Source organism: Chiloscyllium plagiosum, unplaced genomic scaffold, assembly GCF_037043375.1.
Source record: "Chiloscyllium plagiosum isolate Xiang-an unplaced genomic scaffold, Cpla_swu_hap1 HiC_scaffold_3, whole genome shotgun sequence".
Lineage (NCBI taxonomy): Eukaryota > Metazoa > Chordata > Chondrichthyes > Orectolobiformes > Hemiscylliidae > Chiloscyllium > Chiloscyllium plagiosum.
The window spans coordinates 135,337,892-135,364,357 of record NW_028270141.1 but is presented as its reverse complement, the minus strand read 5'-3'; the positions used below and the strand labels follow the sequence as shown (position 1 = coordinate 135,364,357).

The following is a 26,466-nucleotide window of genomic DNA, read 5'->3' as shown; positions in this document are numbered from 1 at the left end:
GTGTCTCTGACAGTCTGTGTTCCCCATTATCAACTCCCCAGTCTCATCTTCTAAAGGGACTTCACCTACTCTTATCTTTTTTCTTAACTTACTTACAGCTTTCACTATCCATTTTTATATTTTGCATTAGTTTTCTTTCATAATTAAACTTTGCTCTTTTTATGACTTTTTTTTTAGTAACCCTTGCTTGATCTTTAAAAGTTTCCCAATTCTCCAGTCTGCCACTGATCTCTGCATTAGTTTGCTCTATGCCTTAGTTTTTGCCCTTATACTATTGTTAACTTCCTTGCTTAGTCAAGGATGCTTTCTCCCCTTTCTACAACCTTTCTTTCTCTTTCAAAAAATTTTAATTGGGAGGAATTGAATATCTCTCTTAGCGACTGTCACCTTTTGTCAACTGTCCTACCTCTTAGTTCTTCAGCCCAGTTTACTCGGGCGAAATCTGTCACCATGCTGATTACTTCTGTTTAATATCAGAATGCTCATGCAGGATTCATGTTCCTTGTTCTAAAACTGAACTAACTCAGTTATATTCTGAGTGGTGTTTCATTTTGCTAGTTATTTCAGCTGAGAATGCACAATGCTACATATGTAAGGTACAGAATTTCAACTTTTAAGCTGGAGTTTTTTTTTTAGATTAGATTACTTACAGTGTGGAAACAGGCCCTTCGGCCCAACAAGTCCACACCGACCCGCCGAAGCGTAACCCACCCATACCCCTAACCTTACACTACGGGCAATTTAGCATGGCCAATTCACCTGACCTGCACATCTTTGGACTGTGGGAGGAAACCGGAGCACCCGGAGGAAACCCACGCAGACACGGGGAGAACGTGCAAACTCCACACAGTCAGTCGCCTGAGGCGGGAATTGAACCTGGGTCTCTGACGCTGCGAGGCAGCAGTGCTAACCACTGTACCACCGTGCCGCCCACAGTTATACAGTCATTGAGTTATGGAGATGTATAGCATGAAAACAGACACTTTGGTCCAACTTGTCCATGATGACCAGATTTCCTAAGTTAACTAGTCCCATTTGCCAGTATTTGGTTCATATCCCTCTAAACAGTGAAATTATGCAAAAGCTGTATAGAGTGCTGGTGAGGTTACACCTGGAATACTGTGTGCAGTTTTGCTCTCCTTACTTGAGAAGGAGAGCAAAACTTTATATACTGGCACAGGAGGGATATAGAGGTGGTTCACTAGGTTGATTCCAGAGTTAAGAAGGTTGGCTTATAATGACAGATTGAGTAGACTGGGACTACACTCATTGGAATTTAGAAGAATGGGGGTGGGGGGGGGGGGGGGAGGGTTATGGAAACATATAAAATTTGAAATAAATACATAAGATAGAAGCAAAGAAATTGTTTCCACTGGCTGGTGAAACTAAAACTAAGGGGCATAGCCTCAAAATAAGGATGAGTTGAAGGCTTGAGTTGAGGAGGAACTACTTCTCCCAAAGGGTTGTGAATCTGTAGAGCAGTTGAGGTAACCTCATTGAATGTGTTGAAGACAAAGATAGATTTCTGAACACTAAAGGAATTAAGGGTTACAGTGAGCAGGTGGATAAGTGGAACTCAGTCCATGAAAAGATTGGCCATAATCTGGTTGAATGGCAGAACAGCTTCAAGGACCAGGTGGTCAACTCCTGCTCCTGTTTCTTAAGTTCTTATTCTGAAAAATCACAAGGATTAGAAAACTGCCAATGTAACTCTTTTATTTAAAAAGGGAGAGAAGGTAAATGTAGGCCTGTTAGCTTAATATTTAGGATGGAATAGCAGAGAATTTAAAAATAGATAATATGATCAAGTCAGCATGGCTTTATGAAAGAGAAATCATGCCTGACAAATTTACTAGAATGCTTTGAGGAGGTAACAAGCACTATAGAAAAAGGGGAAACAGTGGAAGGAATACTTCTTGAATTTCAGAATTTTGATAAGGTAGCACACATCAGGCTGCTGAATAAAAGTCCATGGTGTGAAAGTAGTATATTAGCATGGATAGTGATTCGCTATCTATAGAAGACAGAGAGATAGAATAAGGGGGGCATTTTCAGGAAGGCAACCTGTAACTAGTGATTGGGCCACAATTATTTATAAATATATATTAATGATTGGATGATAAAAGTGAGTGAACCATAGCCATATTTGCAGACAATACAAAGCTGGATAGAGTTAACTGTGAGGAGGGTGCAGAGATACTTCACTGTGGTTTTGACAAGTTTAGATTGTCAATAGATTAAGAAAACGAGAGAGCTTTGCTCAAACAACATCTGAAGTATTGTGTGCAGTGTTGGTCTCCTTATTGGGGAAAGAGTGTTCTAGCTATGGAGGGGGTCCAATGAAGGTTTACCAAACAGAGTCCTTGAATGGCAGGACTGATAAACAAAGAAAGACAGCATCAGTTAAGAATATATTCAATGGAGTTTAGGAAAATGAGGAGGGTAATCTCATAGAAACGTATAAAATTCTACTAGGTTTAGACAGGGTAAACGCAGGCATGATGTTTTTAATGACTGGGGAGCCCTGAACTAGGGTTTACTGTTTGAGGATATGGAGTAGGTCATTTACCCAGAGAATGATAAACCTGTGTAATTCTCTGCCACAGAAAGCAGTGGAGGTCAAAACATTGAATGTTTTCAAGGTGTGAAATATACTGCTTAAGACTAAAGGGTTCAAAAGGTATAAGGAGAATGTAGAGACAAAAAACTGCAAATGCTGGAATCCAAGACAGACAAGCAGGAGGGTGTAAGAACACAGCAAGCCAGGCAGCATCAGGAGGTAAAGAATTCGACGTTTTGGGTGTAATCCTTCTTCAGGACTGGGGGTGGCTGTAAGAGGAATTGCAGGTAATGGGGGATGGGGGGACAGGGTGGTGAGGTGGGGATAGGTGGAGCTAGGTAGATGATATGATCTGGTTGGTCAATGGGAGGGATAAATCTGGTAGGAATGGAAGGGAGGGGAGGGGGTAGGAATGGAAGGGAGGGGAGGGGTTAGGAAGGGAGTCAGGGATGAGAAGAGAGGTTATTTGAAATTGGAGAACTCAATGTTGAGTCCTCCGGGCTGTAGTCTGCCCAAGCAGAAGATGAGGTGTTTTTCCTCCAACTTGTGGTTTGATTCATTGTGGCAATGGAGGAGGCCAAGGATGGTCATGTTGAAAACAGAGTGGGAAGGGGAATTAAAATGGGCGGTGACTGGGAGGTCTGGTTGGTCTTTGTGTTCCCGGCTGAGATGCTCGCCAATACGTTCCCTTAGTTTATGCTTGGTCTCCTCGATGTACAGAAGACCACATCGGGAGCATCTGATACAATAAACTAGGTTGGAGAAGAGGCAGGCAAACTTCCATTTCATCTGGGAGGACTATTTAGGACCCTGGAATGAGTTTGGGGGGGGGGGGGGGAAGAGGGTGCGGTGTGCTGGCAAATTTTGCATCTTTTCCGGTTGCAGGGCAAGATACCTGGGGGTTCAGGGCAGTTGGTAGGGAGAATGGCGCAAACCAAGGATTGGTGAAGGAAACGGTTCTTGCAAAAAGCATAGGGAGGTTGGGAAGGGGAATATGTCCTTGGTGGTTGGGTCTATTTGGATTGGTGAAAGCGTTTAAGGATGATATATTGGATGCGAAGATTGGTGGAGTGGTAGGTCTTTATTGCATTGCGGTGGGGGGGGGGGGGCGGGAATAGAGGTGGTGAGGTGGATGGCTATCTGGATGACAGAGGTAGGTGGGAATACATTGTTTGAAATAGGTGGTCATCTGAGGTGCTTGGGAGTGAAATGTCTCCTCGTCCGAGCAGATACAGTGGAGGCGGAGGAATTGGGTGAATGGGATGGAGTTCTTACATCCTTGGTGGTGTAGTACAGGTAGTTATGAGAGTCTGTGGGTTTGTAGGAAACATCCGTCTGGAGACTGTCACTGGATATTGAAATGAAGAGGTCAAGAAAGGGGAGGGAGGTGTTCAAGATGGACCAAGTGAATTTGAACGTGGGTGGAAGTTGGAAGTCATGGGCAAAGTAGATGAACTGCTCCAGTTCAGCTTAGATGCAGAATGCTGCATTGTTGCAGTCATCGCTGAAACGATGGAAGAGTTGGGGCCCAGTGCTTGTGTAGGCATTGAGGAAGGAATGTTCGACATGGCCAACAAAGAAGCAGGCGTAGCTGGGGCCCATCTAGGTGCCCATGGCCACCCGCTGGATTTGGAGGAAATGGGAGGAGTTAAAGGCAAAGTTATTACGGGTGAGGACCAGTTCAGCGAGGCGGAGGAGGACCGAATGGGTCTGTTGGAGAGAAAGAAGCTGAGGGCCTGAAGGTCATCCTTGTTTATAAGGACTGCACATCCATAGTGAAGATAAAGCGCTGGGGGCCAGGGAACTGGAAGTGACTGAAGAGATGGAGGGTATTGTTGGTAGCGTGGATATAGGTGGGAAGTGCCTGAACCAGGGGGACAGGATGCAGTTGAGTTCGGATGAATTGAGGGCATGAACATGCAGAGATGATGGTTGGCTGGAGTAGTTGGGCTTAGGGAGAAAGTAGTCGAGAGTGTGGTGCTAGAAGATCACGGCAGGTCAGGCAGCATCTGAGAAACAGGAGAATCGAGGTTTCAAGCGCAAGCCCTTCAGGAATGAGGCTTGTGGGCCGGGGGGGGGGGGGGGGGGGAGAGAGATGGCTGAGAGATAAGTGGGGGGGTGGGGTGGGTGTGTTGGGAGGGGGAGTAGGTATCTGAGAATGTGATAGGTAGATGAAGGTGAGGGAGAAAGTGATAGGTTGGAAAGGAGGGTGGAGTGGATACATCGCATTCCTCCACGTACATCGCATCACCCACCACCTACAAACGGATCGCACAACCAGAGATACATTTCCCTCCACAGCCCTATCAGCATTCGAGAGAGACCACTGCCTCCGCAACTCCCTCGTCAAGTCCACGCCGCTCGTCAGGACCATGCCCCCCTCCAGGCCACACCCCACTCCTGGCACCTTCCCCTGCCATCGCATGAAGTGCAAAACCTGCACCCACACCTCCCCCCTCATCTCCATCCAAGGCCCCAAAGGATCCTTCCATACCTAACAGAAATTTATCCGTACCTCCACCAATGTCATTTACTGTATCGATTGTGGTCTCCACTACATTGGGAAGACAGAGACAGGACGCCTACTTGCAGATTGTTTCAGAGAACATCTTTGGGACATCCACACTAACCAACCCCACTATCCAGTGGCTGAACACTTCAACTCCCCCTCCCACTCTGTCAAGGACGTGCAAGTCCTGGAGCTCTTCCATTGCCAAACCCTTACCATCCGAAGCTTGGAGGAAGAACACCTCATATTCTACCTTGGGATCCTGCAATCACAGGAGTCAATGTGGATTTCAACAGTTTCCTCATTTCCCCTCTTTCCACTTATCCCAGTCCAAAGCCTCCAACTCGGCACCATCCTTCTGACCTGTCCATCACCTTTCCCATTTATCCCTCCACCCTCCTCTCTTACTTATCACCTTCTCCTTCACCTTCATCTACCTATCGCATTCTCAGCTACCTTCCCCCCAACCCCACCTCTCAGCAGCACCTCCCCCGGCCCAGAAGCCTCATTCCTGATGAAGGCATTATGCCTGAAACCATTCTCCTGCTCCTTGGATGCTGCGCTTTTCCAGCGCCACACTCCCAACTCTGATCTCCAGCATCTGCAGTCCTCGCTTTCTACTTAGGGAGAAAGTAGGCAAGTTGGAGTGAATGGCTGGGGCATTCGACGGAATGACCGACCTACTTCTGCTCTTGTTTTATATGTTTTTTTAAAAATTCATTCAGGTGGGCATCGCTGACAAGGTCAGCATTCATTGCCCATCCCTGGTGGTCCAGAGAGCAGTTGAGAGACAACCACATTGCGGTGGGTCTGGAGTCACATGTAGACCAGGTAAGGATGGAAGTTTCCTTCCCTAAAGAACACTAGTAAACCAGATAGACTTTTCCTGACAACTAACATGTCACCATTAGACTTTTAATTCAAACTTTTATGCCATGGTGGCTCAGTAGTTAGCACTGCTGCCTCACAGTGCCAGGGTCCCACGTTCGATTCCAGCCTTGGGCAACCGTCTGTTTGGACTTGCACATTCTCACATGTCTGTATGGGTTTCCTTCAGGTCCTCTGGTTTCCTCCCACATCCTAAAGATGTGCAGGTTAAGTGAATTGGACGTGCTAAATTGCCCATAGTGTTCAGGGATGTGTTGGCTTAGGTGCATTAGTCAGGGGAAATGTAGAGTAATAGGAGTAGGGGAATGCGTTTGGGTGGGATACTCTTCAAAGGGTTGGTGTGGACTTGTTGGACCAAATGGCCTGTTTCGACACTGTAGGGATTCTCTGATTACCTGTGTCTCCAGATTAATAGACTCGCGATAATACCACTAGTCCATCACTCTCCTTTCTATGACAAAGTCTGCAGAGGGATATTGACAGTTAAAACTTGACAGGTGGAATATAAGTGTAAAGTCAAGCACCTTGGCAGGAGGATTGGAGGGACTGAAAATTATTTAAGTGGAGAAAGACTGCAGAAAGCTATGGGAAAGAGGGATTTGAAAGTCCTTGTCCATGAATCACAAAACTCTAGCCTCCAAGATTAATAAAGGAGTGTAAAAATGACAGTAAGAAATAAATGTGATATTATTTATCTTGAATTTCTGCTTCACTTTCAAATGTTGTAAAATTACATCAGCACTTGATTCAATAACTAGACATCAGAGCATTTAAAATTGAAATACTAGCAAAAGTTTATTACCTTGAGGAAACATTGCAAAGCTTCCTGTATGGTTGAATTTGGTGGTTCGTCAAACAATGTTGCAGCCACCTTTTTTTCAAGCCATGACAGCTTCGAGGCCTGCAAACCAAACAACTCAAAACTATATTTACATATATAATACTGGAATCAAATTAATCAACTTAGCGTGATAACATATAATGATTGTCAGATTCTGATAAAATATACAAGATTATTTCAAAACATGCAGGTATTTTTCATTTTAAAACAATTAACCAAAAGTTAAACATGGTTGCTCATTAACTTTTAGCAATCACAGTCTCATTGAGGAATGCATTTCACAATGATCCAGCAAAGTGAATCTAAAAAGATAATAAAGACAATCAATAAACAATAAGGGTAAACTTACTGAAGAATATAAAAACTGACAGTAAGAGCTTTTTTAAATATATAAAAAGAGAGAGGTTGCCAAGTGAATATATGCCCCTTAGAAAATGATTCTGGAAGATTGTTATGGGAAACAAAGAAACTGCAAAGGAGTTAAACACATGGAAGATACTTTGAATAGGTGAAAGTGAGGTCTGCAAATGCTGGAGATTAGAGTTTAAATTAGAGTGATGCTGGAAAAGCACAGTAGGTCAGGCAGCATCCGAAGAGCAGGAAAATCAACATGTCGGGCAGGAGCCCTTCATCAGCAATGACGCTGGAAGCCTCAGAGGTGAAAAGACCAGAGAATACAGAAGAAGTTAAGTACAATCACAAAAGAAGTAGTACAAGACAAACTAATGGGACTAAAGGCAAATAGGTTTCCTGGCCCTGATCCTAAGATCCTGAAAGAAATAACTAGAGAGATAGTGGATGCAGTGATTGTAATTTTCCATAAGATCCTTGAATTCTGGAGAAGTACCAGTGGATTGGAAAACTGCCAATGTGATTCTCCCATTCAAAAAAAAAGGGAGGCAAAAATGCAGGTTACAACAGGCCAATTAGCCTAACATCTATGCTTGGAAAATATTGGAATCAATTATTAAGGAAGTAATAGCAGCATATGTGGAAGACCATAATCTAATCAGAGTCAGCGTGGTTTCAGGAAAAGAAAATTGGGCTTAAACATTTTTTCTTTTTTTAAAAAAATACAAGTGATAATAAATGACTATTATAATCTGTATTAGGTTTTTGAGGAAGTGTCAACCACAGGAATCCAGTAGATGTGTTATATTTGGATTTCCAGCAACATTTGACAAGATCCCTCATAAAAGGTTAAGTCATAGATAAGAACCCCTGGTGAACAAGGCAGTAAACGGATGTGCATCCACTGATGTTGAAGGCAGTGTATTGGTGTGGATCAAGAATTAGCTAAAGTGCAGAATATAGCAAATGGGGAATAATGGGTTCCTTTTCAGGTTGGCAACTTGTAACCAGTGGGGTTCCACAGGAATCAATGCTGAACTGCAACTGTTTATAATGTATATTAGTGAATTGGAAGAAGGAAGTGAATGCATGGTAGCTAATTTTACAGTTGACACAAAATAGGTAACTTAACTTGCCTTTCCATCTACGCACATAAAAAAAGTAGGCAAATGGAATATAATGCGGGGAAATGTAAAGTTGATCATTTGGGAAGGGAGGACAAAAGAACAGTATTATTTAAGTAGAGAAAAACTGCAGAACACTGCAATATATAGGGACTTGGCAGTATTTGTGCATGAAATAAAATGCTGGCATACAGGCACAGCAGCTAATCAGGAATGCTATTGGAAAGTTGGCCCTTTAAGATGTTTGGAGGGTAAGAGTGGGGAAGTTTTGCTGAAACTATATAAGATGCTGGTGAGATCACATCTGGAATACTGTGATCAGTTTTGGTTCGCTTATTAAGATATCATTTCATTAGAGGCAGTTCAGAGAAGATTCACTATGATGTTTCCAGGTATGCAGGATAATTTTATGAACAAAGGTTGAACAGATTGGGACTCCACTCACTAGAGTTAGAAGAATGAGAGGTGTTCTCATTAAAACATGTAGAATTCTAAAGGGGCTGGACAGAGTAAAGGCTGAGAGGATGCTTCCACTCATGGGACAGTCTAGGACCAAAGGGTCTCAGAATAAACCATTTCTGAGATAGATAGGAGAAAGGGCACAAAAGTGGATGTGAGAAATGTCAGATTAATCATGATCCTATTGAATGGTGGAGCAAGCTCAAGGGGCCGAATGGTCGATGGCTGTTTTATTTCTTCTGGTCTGACAATATTTTGATTGAAAGACTTTAATCCATAAGCATTATCTATCAGATAATGACTTCTTACTGGCAGTTAAGAAAAGGCACACTAGAAAATGATACTAAAATCGTTGTTTTTAAGTCATTAAAAAAATTATTTCATACAATGAGTGATGTTCTGGCGAGATCAGCATTTGTTATCCATCCTTAATTGCCCTTGGAAAGCTGGTGGTCAACCACCTGAAACAGTCCTAAGTAGGCAGGCCCACAAAATAGTTAGGAAGAATGTTTCAGAATTTTGATGAGTGACAGTGAAGGAATAACAATACTGTTTCAAGTTCAGATGGGGTGTGACTTGGAGAAGAACCTGCAGGTGGTAGCACTCCCATGTATCTGTTACAGATGGCACAAAACTTGGATGAACTGTAAGCTGTGAGGAGAACAGTGTAGAGCTCCAGAAGGATATTTATCTTCAATGGTGTTTATAGAACTAAGGTGATATGGGCAGACATGTGGCAGATGAGTTTCAATGCAGATAAGTATGAGGTACACACTTTGGGAGGAAGGATATCGAAAGATAATTGAAATAGAGGCTACAATGGGTGGACAAGTGAGGTGCAGGAGCAGAGGGACCTCAATGTACATGTGCACAGGCCACTGAAAGTATATACAGTATCTTCCCCTTTATTAACAGAAGCACAGAATACAAAAGCAAACAGGTGATGTTGAACTTTTGTAAGGCACCTGTTAGACGTCAACTAAAGTACTGGTGAACATTGTGAGGATAGATTTAAGAAGTTGGGACTGTCCTCCCTAGAGAGAAAGCAGGTAAGAAGAGATCAGATGGAGGTTTTCAAAACCATGAGCAGTCTGCATAAAGTAAATAGGGAGGAACTTGCTCGTACTCTCATATGGCCTGATGTTGCACATATTACTTACACAATATCGTATAGTTTCTAGTACCAACTACTATAGACAAGGAGTAATTATCAGTTCTGTGGCATGTCTTCCCTAAGGTCACTGTCTAGATTAGAGTGGTGCTGGAAAAGCACAGCAGTTCAGGCAGCATCTGAGGAGCAGGAAAATCGACATTTCAGGCAAAAGCCCTTCATCAGGGTCTCCAGCATTGGCAGTCCTCACTTTTCCCTAAGGTCACAGGCTGATTAATACAAGTCTGATCTTGTTGAAGAAGTGCTTTCAAAATTGCCCGAAGCATGTACTCAAAATGAAATCAGTTGTCAGATTCTACTCTGTGAAACGAAAAGCTTAATGCTAAGTAAATAAAGTATATAAACAATTAACAGAGCTTTTGTGATGCAGTGGTAGTTCCCTTAGCTCTGAACCAAGAGGTCGAGGTTCAAGTCTAACCTACTCCAGTGGTGGTAACATGTTCTGAAACTTGATTGAGGATATGTCTAATTGATTTAGAGGTCATCAAGCATACAACATGCTTTTGAGAGGGAGGGTAGACACAGGAAGGATATTCTTGATGGCAGGGTAGTTGAGAACCAGGATTCGCAGTCTAAGGATACAGGTTAAACCATTTAGGACTGAGACAAGAAGAAATTCCTTCACCCAGAGATTATGGAACTGTGGACCATAGGAAGCAAAGCTGAAACACTGTACAATTTCAAGGTGTTGGATATAGCACTTGGGACGAAATTGTTCAAAGGATATGGGGGAAAGCAGGAACAGACCATTGCATTGGATGATCAGCTGTGATCATAATAATGAGCAAAGCAGACTCAAAGGCTTTTGCTCCTATTTTCTGTTTCCTTGTAATCAAAGTAAAGCCAAACTTTTAAACATGGATATCAATTACCAAGGTTTGTTTTCTAAATTAAGGACATAAAAGTTATGTTTTCGACACAAAATAAATCAGTCCTCAAATGTTCTTTTTAAGCTAGAACAACTTTGGGATGGCACGGCGGCATAGTGGTTAGCATTGCTGCCTCACAGCACCAGAGACCTAGGTTCAATTCCCGCCTCAGGCGACTGACTGTGTGGAGTTTGCACATTCTCCCAGTGTCTGCGTGAGTTTGCTCCGGTTTCCTCCCACAGTCCAAAAATGTACAGGTTAGGTGAATTGGCCATGTTAAATTGCCCATAGTGTTAGGTGAAGGGGTAGAAGTAGGGGAATGAATTCGGCGGGTCGGTGTGGACTTGTTGGGCTGAAGGGCCTGTTTCCACACTGTAAGTTATCTAATCCAAACATGAAGTACAAAATCTTGGTGGTTTTGTGAAAGGATGCCTGTGCCAAATCAAAAAAGCGTATTCCAAACAATAAATGAGAAAAAGAGTCGGAAAATATGGTGCTGGAAAAGCACAGCAGATCAGGCAGCATCCGAGGAACAGGACAGTGACTAGGAGAAAGTGAGGACTGCAGATACTGGAGAAATCAGAGTCAGAAAACGTGGCACTGGAAAAGCACAGCAGGTCAGGCAGCTGTGAGAAATGAGAAAAGTTGCACAAATGTTTAAACTTTATCACTGCACCAGGCAGATAAAAGCATGTCATAAAGGTGCACAGGTTTCCCCAAGATTTAAACCCAGTAGTCCACTATAACTACTACTACCACTAGAAGGTTGACCTGCCCAGAGGTAACTTCTAATAGGAATCTATAACACTGCTGCAGGCATATTAATCTATGCTGCTCAGAGGGAAGGCCCCATATAATCTGGAAACAGAGACTTTAAGTCTCTGAATAGACAATCTATTACCTAATACAAAAAATAGCATATCATGGAATGACCAGCTGTTCTATAACTTGCAAGCTAAGGGGTCTAAATACTAAATTAATCTATTTTTTAAAATTGAACTCAGACATTGATTTCAACTGAAAATTTATAAAACAAACAGTTTCTTCTGCAACATAGTTACTAATCTTTTATCTACTCAATTAACCTAATTTACTAATTTAATGATGGTCATAAAGGAATAGAATAAGACCATTGTGTGATGCGGTCTCCTCTACACTGGGGAGACTGGATGCCTCCTAGCAGAGCGCTTTAGAGACCATCTCCAGGACACCTGCACCAATCAACCCCACCACCCTGTGGCCCAACATTTCAACTCCCCCTCCCACTCTGCCGAGGACATGCAGGTCCTAGGTCTCCTCCACCGCCGCTCCCTCACCACCCGACGCTTGGAGGAAGAATGTCTCATCTTCCGCCTCGGATAACTTCAACCCCATGGCATCAATGTGGACTTCGCCAGTTTCCTCATTTCCCCTTCCCCCACCTCACCTTACAGCTCATCACCGACCCCATGACCTGTCCTATATGCCTATCTTCCTTTCCACCTATCCACTCCACCCTCCTCTCTGACCTATCACCTTCATCCCCACCCCCATTCACCCATTGTACACTTTGCTACCTTCCCCCACCCTCCTCTCTGACCAGTTGCCTCCATCCCCACCCCCATTCACCTATTGTGCTCTATGCTACTTTCTCCCCACCCCCACCCCCCCCTCTCATTTATCTCTCCACTCTGCAGGCACCCTGCCTCTATTCCTGATGAAGGGCTTTTGCCCGAAACATCGATTTTCCTGCTCCTCGGATGCTGCCTGACCTGCTGTGCTTTTCCAGCACCACTCTAATCTAGACTATGGTTACCAGCATCTGCAGTCCTTGTTTTTATCCACTGACTGCTTGTTAGCTCTGTATAGAGCAATCCAATCAAATCAATTGCCCAGCTTTGTTCCCACAGCCTGACAAGTTTATTTCCTCTAAGTGCCTATCGAAATTTTTTTACAATATTGACCATCCTCCCCTAAATCATTCTTATAGCAAACCTGCTCTAGGTAATGACCACTTGAATCATGCATAAATATGAAATTTCTCACAAACCCTCTATATCTGTTTTTATTCTCTTGTAGGATGTGGGCGCTGCTAGCTGTCCAGCATTTCTTTCCCATCTTTAGTTGCTTGAGAACGTGGAATTGAGCTGTCTTGTTGAACTGCTGCAATCCATGCACTGTAGGTAAACCTTGTCATTCTAGATGGAAGTGGGCATTGGTACAGAAGGTGCTGTCTTGAGGATCTTTAGCAGATTTCTGCAGTGCATCTTGTAGATTGTACAGTCTGCTGCTAATGAGCATTGGTGGTGGAGGGATTGGATGCTTGTTGACGAGGTGCTAATTAAGTGGGCTGTTTGGTCCTGGATAGTGTCAAGCTTCTTCAGTGTTGTTGGAGCAGCATTCATCCAAGCAAGTGCAGATATTCCATCAACTTCTGACTTCTGCCTTGCAGATGATGGACAGGCTTTGGAAATCAGGTGGTCAGTTACTTGCTGTAGTATTCCAACCCCCCTACTTGCTTTTGTAGCCACTGTATTTATATAGCAAGTCTCCAACCAGCAAAGAGTTTGCCCCCTGATAGCGTTCTTTGATGCCACACTCAGTGAAATGTGGCCTTTATGTCAAGGGCTGTCACTTTTACCCCACCTCTGGAATACAGCTCTTTTGTTTAATTTAAGGCTGTAATGAGGTTGTAGCACTTACTAATGCTGTCACAGACGGATGCATCTGCAGCATTCATGAACCAGGTCGGCCTTTTTCTGACAAACAGTAGTGGTTTCATGATTATCATTAGATTCTTAATTACAGTATTTATTGAATTTTAACTCCATCATCTTCTATTGCAGAGTGTGCAGCTAAGTTTCTAGAGTTATAGTCAAGCAATAATTCCACTAGACCATTGTCACACCCCATCTCTTACTCTCTCAAATCTAAGCCCCTGTAGTCTTTGTAGGGTTGGGTAAAAGGAACAGCTTTATCTAAAACTTGTACACATTAAGAAACAAAATTTCCTTATCTCTGGAACCTTTCTGGTAATCTCATTCTCCATCTCAAGAAATCCCACTCCCATCATCCTAAAGCTTGGCCAGCACAAACGGCTATGATACTCTTGTTACAGTCAAACCAGACCATAACAGGCAGGTGGTGGCCTAATGGTAACATCTCTAGATTAGTAATCAAGACTTCACTCTATTATTCTTGGGATATGGCCTCAAATCCCACTCATTGTCAAATTCAAATTCCACAACAAAAATCTGGAATTTAAAGCTTGTCTAATGACAACATTAATTGTTGTTAAAAAAAAAACCTATCTAGTTCACTAATGTCTTTTAGAGAAGGAAATCTACCATCCTTATCTGGTCTGGTCTACCTGTAACCCCAGATCTACAGGAATATAGTTGACTGTTAGCTGTCAAGGAAGGGTAATAATTGTTGGCGTAGCCAGAAATCTCTATCTTCCATGAACAAATAAAAACAAAATTTAACTTGTGCCAATTCTTCATACTTCACTGGAGTGAAATGGAGTATCTTCTAGGCCATGTCAAATTGACAGAAGAAACATTAGTTTTTTCCTTGCTTACCAACTCTGACTGACAGAACTGTAGACCAATGCATTTGTATCAAACACTAAATAACCTCAACATTTCAGCATTATGTAATTCAATGCAGTTAGTACTTTTATCACAGGATGAAGTCCATACTAACAACAGAAAATGGATATGCCAAGCAAAGGACTAAGACAGTATTTCGCAAATTATTTTCCAATGTGATCCCTTTTTAACCTTCTCAATAGCAATTGGGTATAGGCAACAAATGCTGGCTGTGCCCAATTCCATGAAAATATAAACATTTCTAAATTTTGAAAATTAATTTTATTTCATGCCAGCAAAACCTAACAATAACAAAGCAGCACCATAACTTTCACTTCATAATTAAAATTCTGAAAACCTGTATTTTTAAAAATACTTTGTAATAAAATGTTATCATTTTATATACTCATGTAGGTTTCAGCCAAACTCAAGCTGTCCATATAACAAACACAGAGAACGCTCAAGAAACTCAGCAGGTCTGGCAACATCAGTGGAAAGAGAGACAGTCAGCATTTCTAGTTTGGTATGACTCCTCGTTGCCTGTATACCCTGGTAACTGAAGACACAGTGAAGCCCTCTCTCCATTGCCCCCTTCCCACATTACAAGCAGCCCTCTCTCCCCAGTCCAAATACACGGAGGGTTGTTTTTCAGACTGGAGGACTGTGACTAGTGGCGTTCCACATGGATTGATACTGCGTAACTTTTGTTTATCATTTATATAAATGTTTTGGATGAGAATACAGGAGGCATGGTTAGTAAGTTTGCAGATGACACCAAAATTGGTTGTGCAGTGGACAATGAAAAAGATTATCTAAGATTACAAAGAGATCTTGATCAATTAGGTCAATGGGCTGAGGGGTGGCAGATGGAGTTTAAATTTGGATAAATGTGAGGTATTACATTTTAGTAAAACAAGGGCAGGCTTATACAGTTAGTGGTAGGATCCTGTGTAATGTTGTAGAACAAAGAGACCTAGGTGAGAGGATAAAGTTTTAAAAAGAACATGAGGGGTAACATTGGAATGAACTGCCAGAGGAATTGGTAGATGCAGGCATAGTTACAGGATTTAAAGATGACATTTGTATAAATACATCAATAGGAAAGGTTTGGAGGGTTATGGGCCAAATGCAGACAAATGGGACTAGTTTAGCTTGGGAAACATGGTCAGCTTGGACTAGTTGGACCTAAGGGCCTGTTTCCATTCCAAATGACTTTACGACTCTATATGGCACTTTCCCCAACCCTTTCTCCCAACTCCCACTCATCAAACCCTATTCAGAAACATCTCTCCTTTCCTGCCTGTTGAACCTATGAAGAATTATGTTCCACTATCCTTCTCATTTGCTGCAAAGGCCTTCATCAATGGCCAAGTAGCATGCAGTGGGATCAGTGACAGAAGCCAGGGCCAGGCTGGGACAAGGCCAGCAACACTACCCCACCCAGCCCTAAAACAGTAGAAATTTCTCACCCTTAACTCTGTGTCAGCAACTCACTGAACAAAGCTCAGCTGCACAATCGCTTTGTTTTCATTCTACAACTGTTGCTGTCATTTGGATGAGGGCTTGCGATGTTCAGAGTTGGTAATCTACACCTCAGGCAAACCACAGCATTTTGGGGGTGGTTAACAAGAAATTTTGGCTTTCTGGTATTGGGGAATAATAGATCAAAGGGGTGAAAAGGTACAGACATTTGAGAGAGTGCAACATGTTACATATCTATTGAACTCATATCCCTGATACAGGGTTATGAACCAGCATTCCCAGTAGTTCGCTGCGTCGAAAATATGGTGAAAAGAGGTCAGATAGAACCCATGAAAACAAGATCAGCAAACTACAGAACATGAAATGCAATTAAAATTCTTATTCATTCTGTCTCCCAGCTCATTAATCATTGAGCAGATAGCACAATGCAGGGAATAAATTAATGTTTCTACTAACTTGCACATATTGCTGGTTGCTAATACCAATAGATCAGCACTGACTTTAGAATTTCATCATTAATCATGTCCCAGCATCTAGACATTTCCAAGTTCCCAGACCTCAAAAAGTTAAATAGGCCAAATGAGCAAGTAAGAACCTTAAGCTCAAACATTAATTAATATTCTTATTTCTGTGATGGAGAGGAAATTGAACCATAATCTTAGCTCAGGGTTGTATTGGAAGCTGTGATGTTAATAGTCATTATTCTCAATCTGGAACGTCATGTGAATATTTTTGGAACAGACAGTCTCTCTCACGAGTGAGAAGTCACTGATAGTCAGGTGCCATATCTTCGAAAATACAAGCTTAATTTGAGGAAAAGCACCACTTCATTAATTTCCTGCCCTAAGATACTTTTACTGAATTTTCCAACTTACTGCATAGCACCATCTTCCGAGTAGATGGTACAATTTGGGGTCCTGTGGTCTCAACTCAATTGCTTTGTCTATGTGATCCTATATATAAAAAGAACAATAAATGCAGCAACTATTAGTACATAAAATAAAGTGTAAACATAGTTTGAATCTAAAATCACACTTCGCAACTTAAAAAAATATGATTATTTTCTATTCAAAATCTTTATTTAAAATGTCTTCTTTATCCATTTCCCATACTCCCTTTCTTTCCCATTGATAACAAAGCTTTGCAGAACTTGTGAACTTATTCTTTAAAGCCCCCTATTTTCATTCAGTTCTTAATTTTTCTTATTTTTTTTTTCCTTCAGTGACTTCAAGTAATCCTCCTTTCATAAGAACTGGAGTAGACTATTCAACTGTTGTGACTGCTCAGCCATTCAATTAAGTCATGGACTAATATATACCTTAATTTCCTCTGTTCTCTTTGCTTCATTACATCATAGCTAACAAGAATTATTTACAAACTAGCTAAATGTATCTTGTTGAAAAACTCACTTAATTGGAAAGTGACTTTGAACAATTTTTATAGATTATCAACGATGATGCATTTTTGTTACTAATCATCAAGTCTTGCAGCACTTTCTAAAGGGTCATTGTTATCAGGTGGGATTTAAAAGCAAAAATTGGAAATGAAATTGCCTTTTTTTCTTAAGTTCCTAATCTTTCAGTCTGACAATAAGTATTTTATAATTTGGCATTTTTTAAAGAACATCATATCAGTTGTAAAATTTTGGATTGTATTATCTTGATAGAAACTAAGTAAAAATCCTATTAATAGGATTTTCTGGAATGTCAATTTTATGCCAGTATGGTGTAGGTTAAGCAGCATTTCTCACACGTGAAACTTATTGAGAAGCAACATTAAGTGAAACAAAATAACAGTTTTGACAAATAAAGTTCTGGCATATGCTGGTAAAGCTTTAGACCACAGAAATCAGAAACTGGCAAAACCATTTAATGACTCTATCCTCTATCAATCAGTCTCTTGCTAAGAAACAGTCAATGAATAAATTCCACAATATGGCAAAGTTGCCTCTCATGAAAGATGAAGTCAATTCCCAAACAGGAGCAAAGCAGGGATGAAAGCCTGCTAAACATGACCACTGTTTTAAAAAAAAATATTCTTCGACATTCTTAAAAGGCCTGAGAAACGGAAAATTGAATTAATTATTGGAAGGTGCTCAATATTAAGTATTTGTATAATTTGGGAACAGCTCAATAAAGAAGATAAAGCTATTGAAAAGCAGGTTTTCTTACATGTCGTGAAAGTACAATGCCAAACTTACTTTGAAAAGAGTGCCATTCTTGATTTTGGACTGTACACTTCCATATTCAGAAAGATGCCCACAAACAATTGCAAGCCTGCATATAACAAAAAAACAAGATACTGAGAACAATAAATGAAAAAGGATAGCTAAGCACAGGCACACAAATGAATGCGACAATCTGACATTTTTTTCATAGGTTATCTACAGGCTCTATGTTACTATAACTTGGACATCTAACTTGTCAATATTTGAAAATTACCTTTTTTGATCAAACAATATTTCATTCCATTCATATCAAGCACCAGTTGGATTTGTTGGGTGGTTTTACAGCCAGATGCACTTCCTGCCATTAACTCTCCCCATATTTGGCCAGGCTTGGGACTGGAACCAATATCAGCTCACTAACTTACATTAATGTTTGAGAAGGATTATGATTGCCAAACAGACTGGAAATCTGGAGATATGCTAGGATTTATAAAGTCCTGAGAAGTAGGTATGGCTATTACAGAACATGAGCAATAAATGCCAAATAAGAAGCAGCAGCAGTGTTGGGGAAAATGAGTTTCAAATACACAGAGAGAGAGAGAGAGAGAGAGAGATAGAGAGAGATAGATACCCGCTGCGCGTGAGAGAGAGAGAGAGAGACCCACTCACAGCAAGAGACCCACCCACAGAGAGAGAGAGAGAGAGAGAGAGAGAGAGAGAGAGAGAGAGAGAGAGAGATAGATACCCGCTGCGCGCGAGAGAGAGAGAGAGAGAGACCCACTCACAGCAAGAGACCCACCCACAGAGAGAGAGAGAGAGAGAGAGAGACACAGAGACACAGACAGACAGAGAAGAACATACAGATAGACAGAGCGAGCAAGCGACAAACAGACAGAAGGAGAGACAGAGGGAGAGGGACAAACAGAGGGAGAGGGACAGAGACGGGGAGGAAGAGTGAGAGAGAGACAGACAGACAGACACATTCACAGAGAGAGAGAGAGAGAGACAGACAGAAACACACATTCACAGAGAGAGAGAGAGACAGACAAATAGAGAGTTGCAAAGAGAGATGTAGAGAGAGTAACAGAGACACACACAAAGTGCTGTAAGTGGTGGAGATTAGACCACCAGGAAGGTAAAAGGCCTAAGCCAAGATGAAATGATGTGGTGGCAATAAACTAACATAAACTAATATGATAAATTGACAAGTGGAATGGGAGAAGCTGAAGAAGAGAAACATTTATATTTACTCTCACTAAATGTCCAAATTTTCATAACTGGCCAGAATCCCCTGGTTCTGACCTATTCTTGCAGCATAGTATTGATATGATTGGTCCAGCTAAATGTTACAATGGCAATCCCCAGGATCTTGATAGCTAGGTGCATTCAGCAATGGTAATTCTGTTGATTTTCTCTTTTGGAGAAGGTCATTGCTTGGCATGAATGTTATTTGCCACTTATTAGCCTAAGGTTGAATGTTGTCCAAATACTGCCACATGGTCACAGACAGCTTTACTATTAGACAAGTTGTGAATGGTACTGAAGACTGTAAAATTATCGACAAACTTTTCCACTCTTGACTTGTGGTGGTCAAGGCCCTCCATGTGTGGAACCCCAGGAAATGGGTGAGATATTAAAGGAGTATTTCTCATCAGTATTTACCATGTAGAAAGAAATGGAAGCTAAAGAACTTGGGAGAAATAAATAGCGATATCTTAGCAAGTGTCCATATTACAGAGGTGGTGGTGCTGGATGTCTTAAAATACATAAAGGATAAATGCCTGAAATCTGATCAGATGTATCCCAGAATGTTGCAGGAAGTTAGGGAGCTGATTGCTGGCTCCTTGCTGAGATATTTGTATCATCAATAGCCACAGGTGTGGTGCCAGAAGACTTGGAGAGTGGCTAATGTGGTGCCATTATTTAAGAAAGGTGGTAAGGAAAAGCCAGGGAGCTATAGACTGGTGAACCTGACATCAAGACATTGGAGGAGATTCTGAGGGACAGGATTTACATGTACTTGGAAAGGCAAGGACTGATTAGTGATAGTCAATATGGCTTTATGCATGGGAAATCATGTCTCACTAGCTTGAATGAGTTTTTGAAGAAGTGACAGAAAAAGATTAATGAAGGCAGAGCAGTGGATATTGTCTATGTGGACTTCAGCAATGTGTCCAACAATGTTCTGCATGGTAGACGGATTAGCAAGGTTAGATCACAGGGAATCCAGGGAGAGCTAGCCATTTGGATATCAAATCAGCTTGAAGGTAAGAGACAGAAGGTGGTGGTGGAAGTTGTTTTTGGACTGGAGGCCTGTGACCAGTAGTATGCCTCAAGGATTGGTGAAGAGTCCACTGCTTTTTGTCACTTATACAAATGATATGGATGTGAATATAGGAGGAATGGTTTGTAAGTTTGCAGACAACACCAAAATTAGTGCTGTAGTGGACAGTGAAGAAGGTTATCTTGGGAAGTACAATGGGATGTTGATCCAATGGACTGAGGAGTGGCAGATGGAATAATTTAGATAAGTGCAAGATGTTGCATTTTAGTCAGGCAAATCAAGGCAGGACTAATACATTTAATGGTAGGGCCTTGGGGAGTGTTGCCAAGCAAAGAGACAGTGACGTGCAGGTTCACAGTTCCTTGAAGGTGGAGTTGCAGGTAAACAGGGCAATGAAGAAGGAATTCAGTAAGTTTGCCTTTACTGGTCACTGCATGAGTATAGGAGTCAGGATGTAATGACGCAGGTGTACAGGGCATCGGTTAGGCCACTTTGGGAATACTGTTATAGGAAGGATGCTTTTAAATGTGAAATGGTTTAGAAAGATTTATAAGGAAGCCAGGGAGGAGACTGCAGAGCCTTTGGCTTTGATCTTTATTTCATCATTGTCTACAGAAATAGTGCTAGAACACTGGAGAATAGCAAATGTTATCTCCTTGCTCAAGAACGGGAGTAGAGATAACCCTGGTAATTATAGACCAGTGAGCCTTACTTCGGTTCTGGGTAAAGTGTTGGAAAAGGTTATAAGAGATAGGATTTATAATCATCTAGAGAAGAATAAGTTGATTAGGGATAGTCAACATGGTTTTGTGAAGGGTAGGTCGTGCCCCACAAACCTTATTGAGTTCTATGAAAAGGTGACCAAACAGGTGGATGAGGGTAAAGTAGCTGATGTGGTGTATGTGGATTTCAGTAATGTGTCTGATAAGGTTCCCCACAGTAGGCTATTGCACAAAATACGGAGGCATGGGATTGAGGGTGATTTAGCAATTTGGATCAGAAATTGGCTCGCTGAAAGACAGAGGGAGGTGGTTGATGGGAAATGTCATCCTGGAGTTTAGTTACTAGTGGTGTACCACAAGGATCTGTTTTGGGACCACTGCTGTTTGTTACTTTTATAAATGACCTGGTTGAGGGCATGGAAGTATAGGTTCGTAAATTTGTGGATGACACTAAAGCTGGAGGAGCTGTGGGTAGTGCAGAAGGATGTTGCAGGTTACAAAGGGACATAGATTAGCTGCAGAGCAGGGCTGAGAGGTGGAAAATCGAGTTTAATGTGGAAAAGTGTGAGGTGATTCACTTTGGAAGGGGTAACGAGAATACAGAGTACTGGGCTAATGGTAAGATTCTTGGCAGTGTGGATGAGCAGAGAGATCACAGTGTCCAGGTGCATAGATCCCTGATAGTTGCCACGCAGGCTGATAGGGCTGTTAAGAAGGCATAAGGTGTGTTAGCTTTTATTGGCAGAGGGATTGAGTTTTGGAGCCATGAGGTCATATCGCAGCTGTACTAAACTCTGGTGCGGACACATTTTGAGTACTGCATACAGTTCTGATCACCGCATTATAGGAAGAATCTGGAAGTGTTGGAAAGGGTTCAGGGGAGATTTACTAGAATGTTGCCTGGTATGGAGGGAAGGTCTTATGAGGAAAGGCTGAGGGACTTGAGGTTATTTTTGTTAGAGAGAAGGAAGTTGAGAGGTGACTTAATTGAGACATGCAAGATAGTCAGAGGATTAGAGAGTTGGATAGGATGGACAGTGAGAGTCTTTTTCCTTGGGTGGTGATGGCTAGCCTGAGGGGACATGGCTTTAAATTGAGGGATGATAGATATTGGACAGATTGTAGGGATAGTTTCTTTACTCAGAGAGTAGTACTTCCTGCCTGCAACTGTAGTAGACTCGCCAACTTTAAGGGAATTTAAATGGTCATTGGATAACCATATGGATGAAAATAGTGTAGGTTAAATGAGCTTCAGATTGGCTTCAGGTTGCGCAATATTGAGGGCCAAAGAGCCTGTATTGCGCTGTAATGTTCTGTGTTCTATGATGCTGTCAGGGTTGAAGGGTTTGAGCTACAGGGAGATCTGAATAGATGGGGGAATTTTTCTTTGGAGCATCGGAGGCTGAGGGGTCACCTAAGAGAGATTTATAAAATCATGAGGGGCTTGGATAGAATGAATAGCCAAGGTATTTTTGCTAGGGGAATCAAAAACTACAGGACATAGGTTTGCGGTGAGAGGAGAAAGATTTAAAAGAGACCTCAGAGGCAACATTTTCATGAGAGGGGGGTGTGTATTTAGAATGAGGTGCCAGAGGTGGTGGTGGAGGCTGGTATAATTGCAACATTTAAAAGGCATCTGGATGGGTACATTAAAAGGAAGGTTTTATGAACACATCAACGAAATGTTGGCAAATGGGACTGGATTAATTTAGGATATCTGGTCAGCATGGAATTGTTGGACCAAAGGGTTGTGTTTCTGTGCTGTACATCTCTATGACTCTCACTTGTTGTTGTTGGAGGGAATCCTGAGGGACAGGATGTACATGTATTTGGAAAGGCAAGGACTGATTAGGGATAGTCAACATGGCTTTGTGCGTGGGAAACTTGATTGAGTTTTTTGAAAAAGTAACAAAGAGGATTGGATGAGGGCAGAGCAGTAGATGTGATCTATATGGACTTCGGTAAGGCGTTCGACAATGTTCCCCATGGGAGACTGAATAGCAATGTTAGATCTCATGGAATACAGGGAAAACTAGCCATTTGGATACAGAACTGGCTCAAAGGTGGCAGTGGAGGGTTGTGTTTTAGACTGGAGGCCTGTGACCAGTGAAGTGCCACAAGGATTAGTGCTGAGTCCTCTACTTTTTGTCTTTAACTTAAATGATTTGGATGCGAGCATAAGAGGTACAGTTAGTAACTTTGCAGATGACACCAAAATTGGAGGTGTAGTGGACAGCGAAGAGGGTTACCTCAGATTACAACAAGATCTTGACCAGATGGGCCAATGGGCTGAGAAGTAGCAGATGGAGTTTAATTCAGATAAATGCGAGGTACTGCATTTTGGGAAAGCAAATCTTAGCAGGACTTATACACTTAATGGTAAGGTCCTAGGGAGTGTTGCTGAACAAAGAGACCTTGGAGTGCAGGTTCATAGCTCCTTGAAAGTGGAGTTGCAGGTAGATAGGATAGTGAAGGCGGCGTTTGGTATGCTTTCCTTTATTGGTCAGAGTATTGAGTACAGGAGTCGGAAGGTCATGATGCGGCTGTACAGGACATTGGTTAGGCCACTGTTGGAATATTGCGTGCAGTTCTAGTCTCCTTCCTATTGGAAAGATGTTGTGAAACTTGAAAGGGTTCAAAAAAGATTTACAAGGATACTGCCAAGGTTGGAGGATTTGAGCTATAGGGAAAGGCTGAACAGGTTGGGGCTGTTTTCCCTGGAGCTTTAGAGGCTGAGGGGTGACCTTATAGAGGTTTACAAAATTATGAGGGGCATGGACAGGGTAAAGAGGCAAAGTCTTTTCCCTGGGGTCGGGGAGTCCAGAACTAGAGGGCATAGGTTTAGGGTGAGAGGGGAAAGATATAAAAGAGACCTAAGGGGCAATTCTTTCACGCAGAGGGTGGCACGTGTATGGAATGAGCTACCAGAGGAAGTGGTGGAGGCTGGTACAATTGCAACATTTAAGAGGCATTTGGATGAGTATATGAATAGGAAGGGTTTGGAGGGATATGGGCCAGGTGCTGGTAGGTGGGACTAGATTGGGTTGGGATATCTGGTCGACCAAAGGGTCTGTTTCCATGCTGTACATCTCTATGACTAACTCCCAACAACAGTATGATAGCCTTTTTGAATTTATTAACATTCACATCACACAAATACCAAGCAACAATCAACTCTGATCATATGGACTCTAACCACCTGCCTGAGACATCTAATGAAATTACCATTGTTGGATCCCACACCAGCAACTGCCTGAAGTTATCATTACCCAGAAACTGAACTGGACAAACTATGTCAATAGTGCTACGAAAACAGAAGAGATTGTGAATTCCACGGTAGGTAACGTAGCACCTGATTCCACAAAGTTTGTTCACTAGCTGCAAGGCAAAGTCTAAAACAAAGAACAGTACAACACACTTGCTCCTCGGATGCTGCCTGACCTGCTGTGTCTTTCCAGCACCACTCTAATCTATACTAAGGAGATAGCCTACACCCTAAATTTTATCTTAGGTAAAGGCAAGTCAATGGCACTGTATTCTAGATCTGATTTGATTGGTCAAATTACTAGGCTTTAAGCAAACCACACTTTATACTTACACCACAGTTATATCACACAAAAAAAACTGGCATAACTAACTTAACAAAATACTTAAAACAATATATTTAACCACTACTCATCAATGGTTCTAATATAGCAGCATCCCATATACACATCCCATAAAATCCCGTGGGCAAAGGCAAATTCAGCAAAACAGATGTCTCTCATTTACTATTTCCTCCAGTTCAGAAGAAGAAACACTGACAAAATGAATCTAGCAGTAGAGAGAGAGCACTGAAGCTTTTGTATCAGCAGAGAGAGAATTAAATCTAGCAGCTTCAACTCCAAAACCCCACCCTCACCAACTGAAAGCAAAACTAAAACCATGGATCTGGTGTGACCTGACTCCACCCACTCTTGCTTTGTTTGTCTCATTTTAAAAGAAAAACAAAGCTATTTATTTTGCTTTCCATGGAGCAAACACCTCATCACCAGCTTTACAACAGCCCTCTTCAAGAGGAACGGGACAGAATATCTTAAAGGCACATATAGTCACACAATGCCATTCCTAACCTGGTTTATGCTGGAACAGGGATTTGTTGTTCACTAATATAACATTGGCAAAGCAAAGCCACCACTTTTCTATCAAGTTGTCAGAGTAAAAGCGCTCCACCAAGACTCTCCATGTTTATAGCTCTCCCATCCACCTACATCTTCCTTGTTTAACAGATTCTTTTGCTCGCTGATATCTTTCCTGCAGCTTTCATTTGTCATCTATTCCTAAAGGTAATCCTAGCAGATGACCAATGTTTTATGTCATGGCATTGATGAAAAGAAGTACAGTTTAAAAAAAAAGCTGTCTCTTGTACAAAGTGAATTTCCAAGAGTGATAACATTCAGTAAAAAATTCCTAGAAGTCATACAGTTGACAGAAATAACAAACAAAAAGCCAATTCATAATTTCTAATCCAGAAGGTTGCTTCATGCTGGTTAGCACCACACTGGACTGAACAAGGTCTGTACATGGTGTTAAAATACTTCGTTAATCCAAAATGGAAGTGGATCCTGCACAAAGCATAAGTTATTCCTCCATATCCAGCCTTTAAAGTTCTTTAAACTTTTAAACACTTCTGTCAGGTATCCTCTTATTTTTGTCTTTCCAGAATAAACAAACCACAACTGTCTCAATACTTCCTTAGTTTCATACCTGCATATTATTGCACATGTAAATAATCTGAATTTGGCATCTCACGTGATAAATTTCCTATCACCATCCTCTAAGTATAGGGACCAAGAGGGCCACTCGGTCTTTAATGGTAGAGGAAAACTACTGACTATTGTAACTAGTAGAAGCTCTTGTATTGAAGTAGTGGTAGTGGCCATTTTGTAGTGCAGAATTTGAGTGTTGCTGATGAAGCTAAACACATTTTGTCAAAGCTTTTCATTTTATTCACTTCAGGGAAACTCACAATACCAATGCATTGGAATTGCAAACAGGACAGAAAATACTGATTGGCTCAGACAGATCAAGGGGACACCATGGAGAATGTACTAGGCAAGGAATTTACTGTAACCAATCAACCTGTGCTCAAAAAAAGTAAAAGCACTGTCCAATATTGGATATGTTTCCACGATTGGACAGCATTTGCTAAATAATTCTGAGCAAGTTAAGAAAATTGAGGATCAATTTAAGATTGTAAGCACATTGTGTGGCACACTTGTGTACATGAGAAGTTACATATTTTAATACACATAGGCCAATGAAGGCTGTGGCAAGGTCCCACATGGAAGACTGGTAAAGATGATAAAAGGACATGGGATTCACAGTAACTTGGCAAGTTGGATCCAAAATCAGCTTAGTGGCAGGAGATAGATGGTAGAAGTCTGTATGGGTGGAGGCCGGTGTCCAGTGGTGTTCCACAGGGGTAAGT

The 26,466-nt window shown here is 41.7% G+C and overlaps 1 protein-coding gene across 10 annotated transcripts in view; it reads right to left on the bottom strand.

Annotated features, from left to right (window-relative positions):
* rmdn2 (regulator of microtubule dynamics 2) overlaps positions 1 to 26,466 on the bottom strand; it is a 415,905-nt gene that overhangs the window by 300,608 nt on the left and 88,831 nt on the right. For 9 of the 10 annotated variants that reach the window (XR_015754552.1, XR_015754541.1, XR_015754542.1 and 6 more), the window contains 3 exons: positions 18,024 to 18,099; positions 16,699 to 16,776; positions 6,760 to 6,858 (listed from right to left, as the gene is read on the bottom strand). Coding sequence is in view for 5 of the 10 variants with exons in the window: in XM_043687200.2 (XP_043543135.2) it covers positions 6,760 to 6,858; positions 16,699 to 16,776; positions 18,024 to 18,099 (253 nt within the window). In the remaining 5 variants the exon portion in view is untranslated. The remainder of the gene's footprint in view (positions 1 to 6,759; positions 6,859 to 16,698; positions 16,777 to 18,023; positions 18,100 to 26,466) is intronic. The other variant, XM_087983594.1, reaches the window with a different exon arrangement.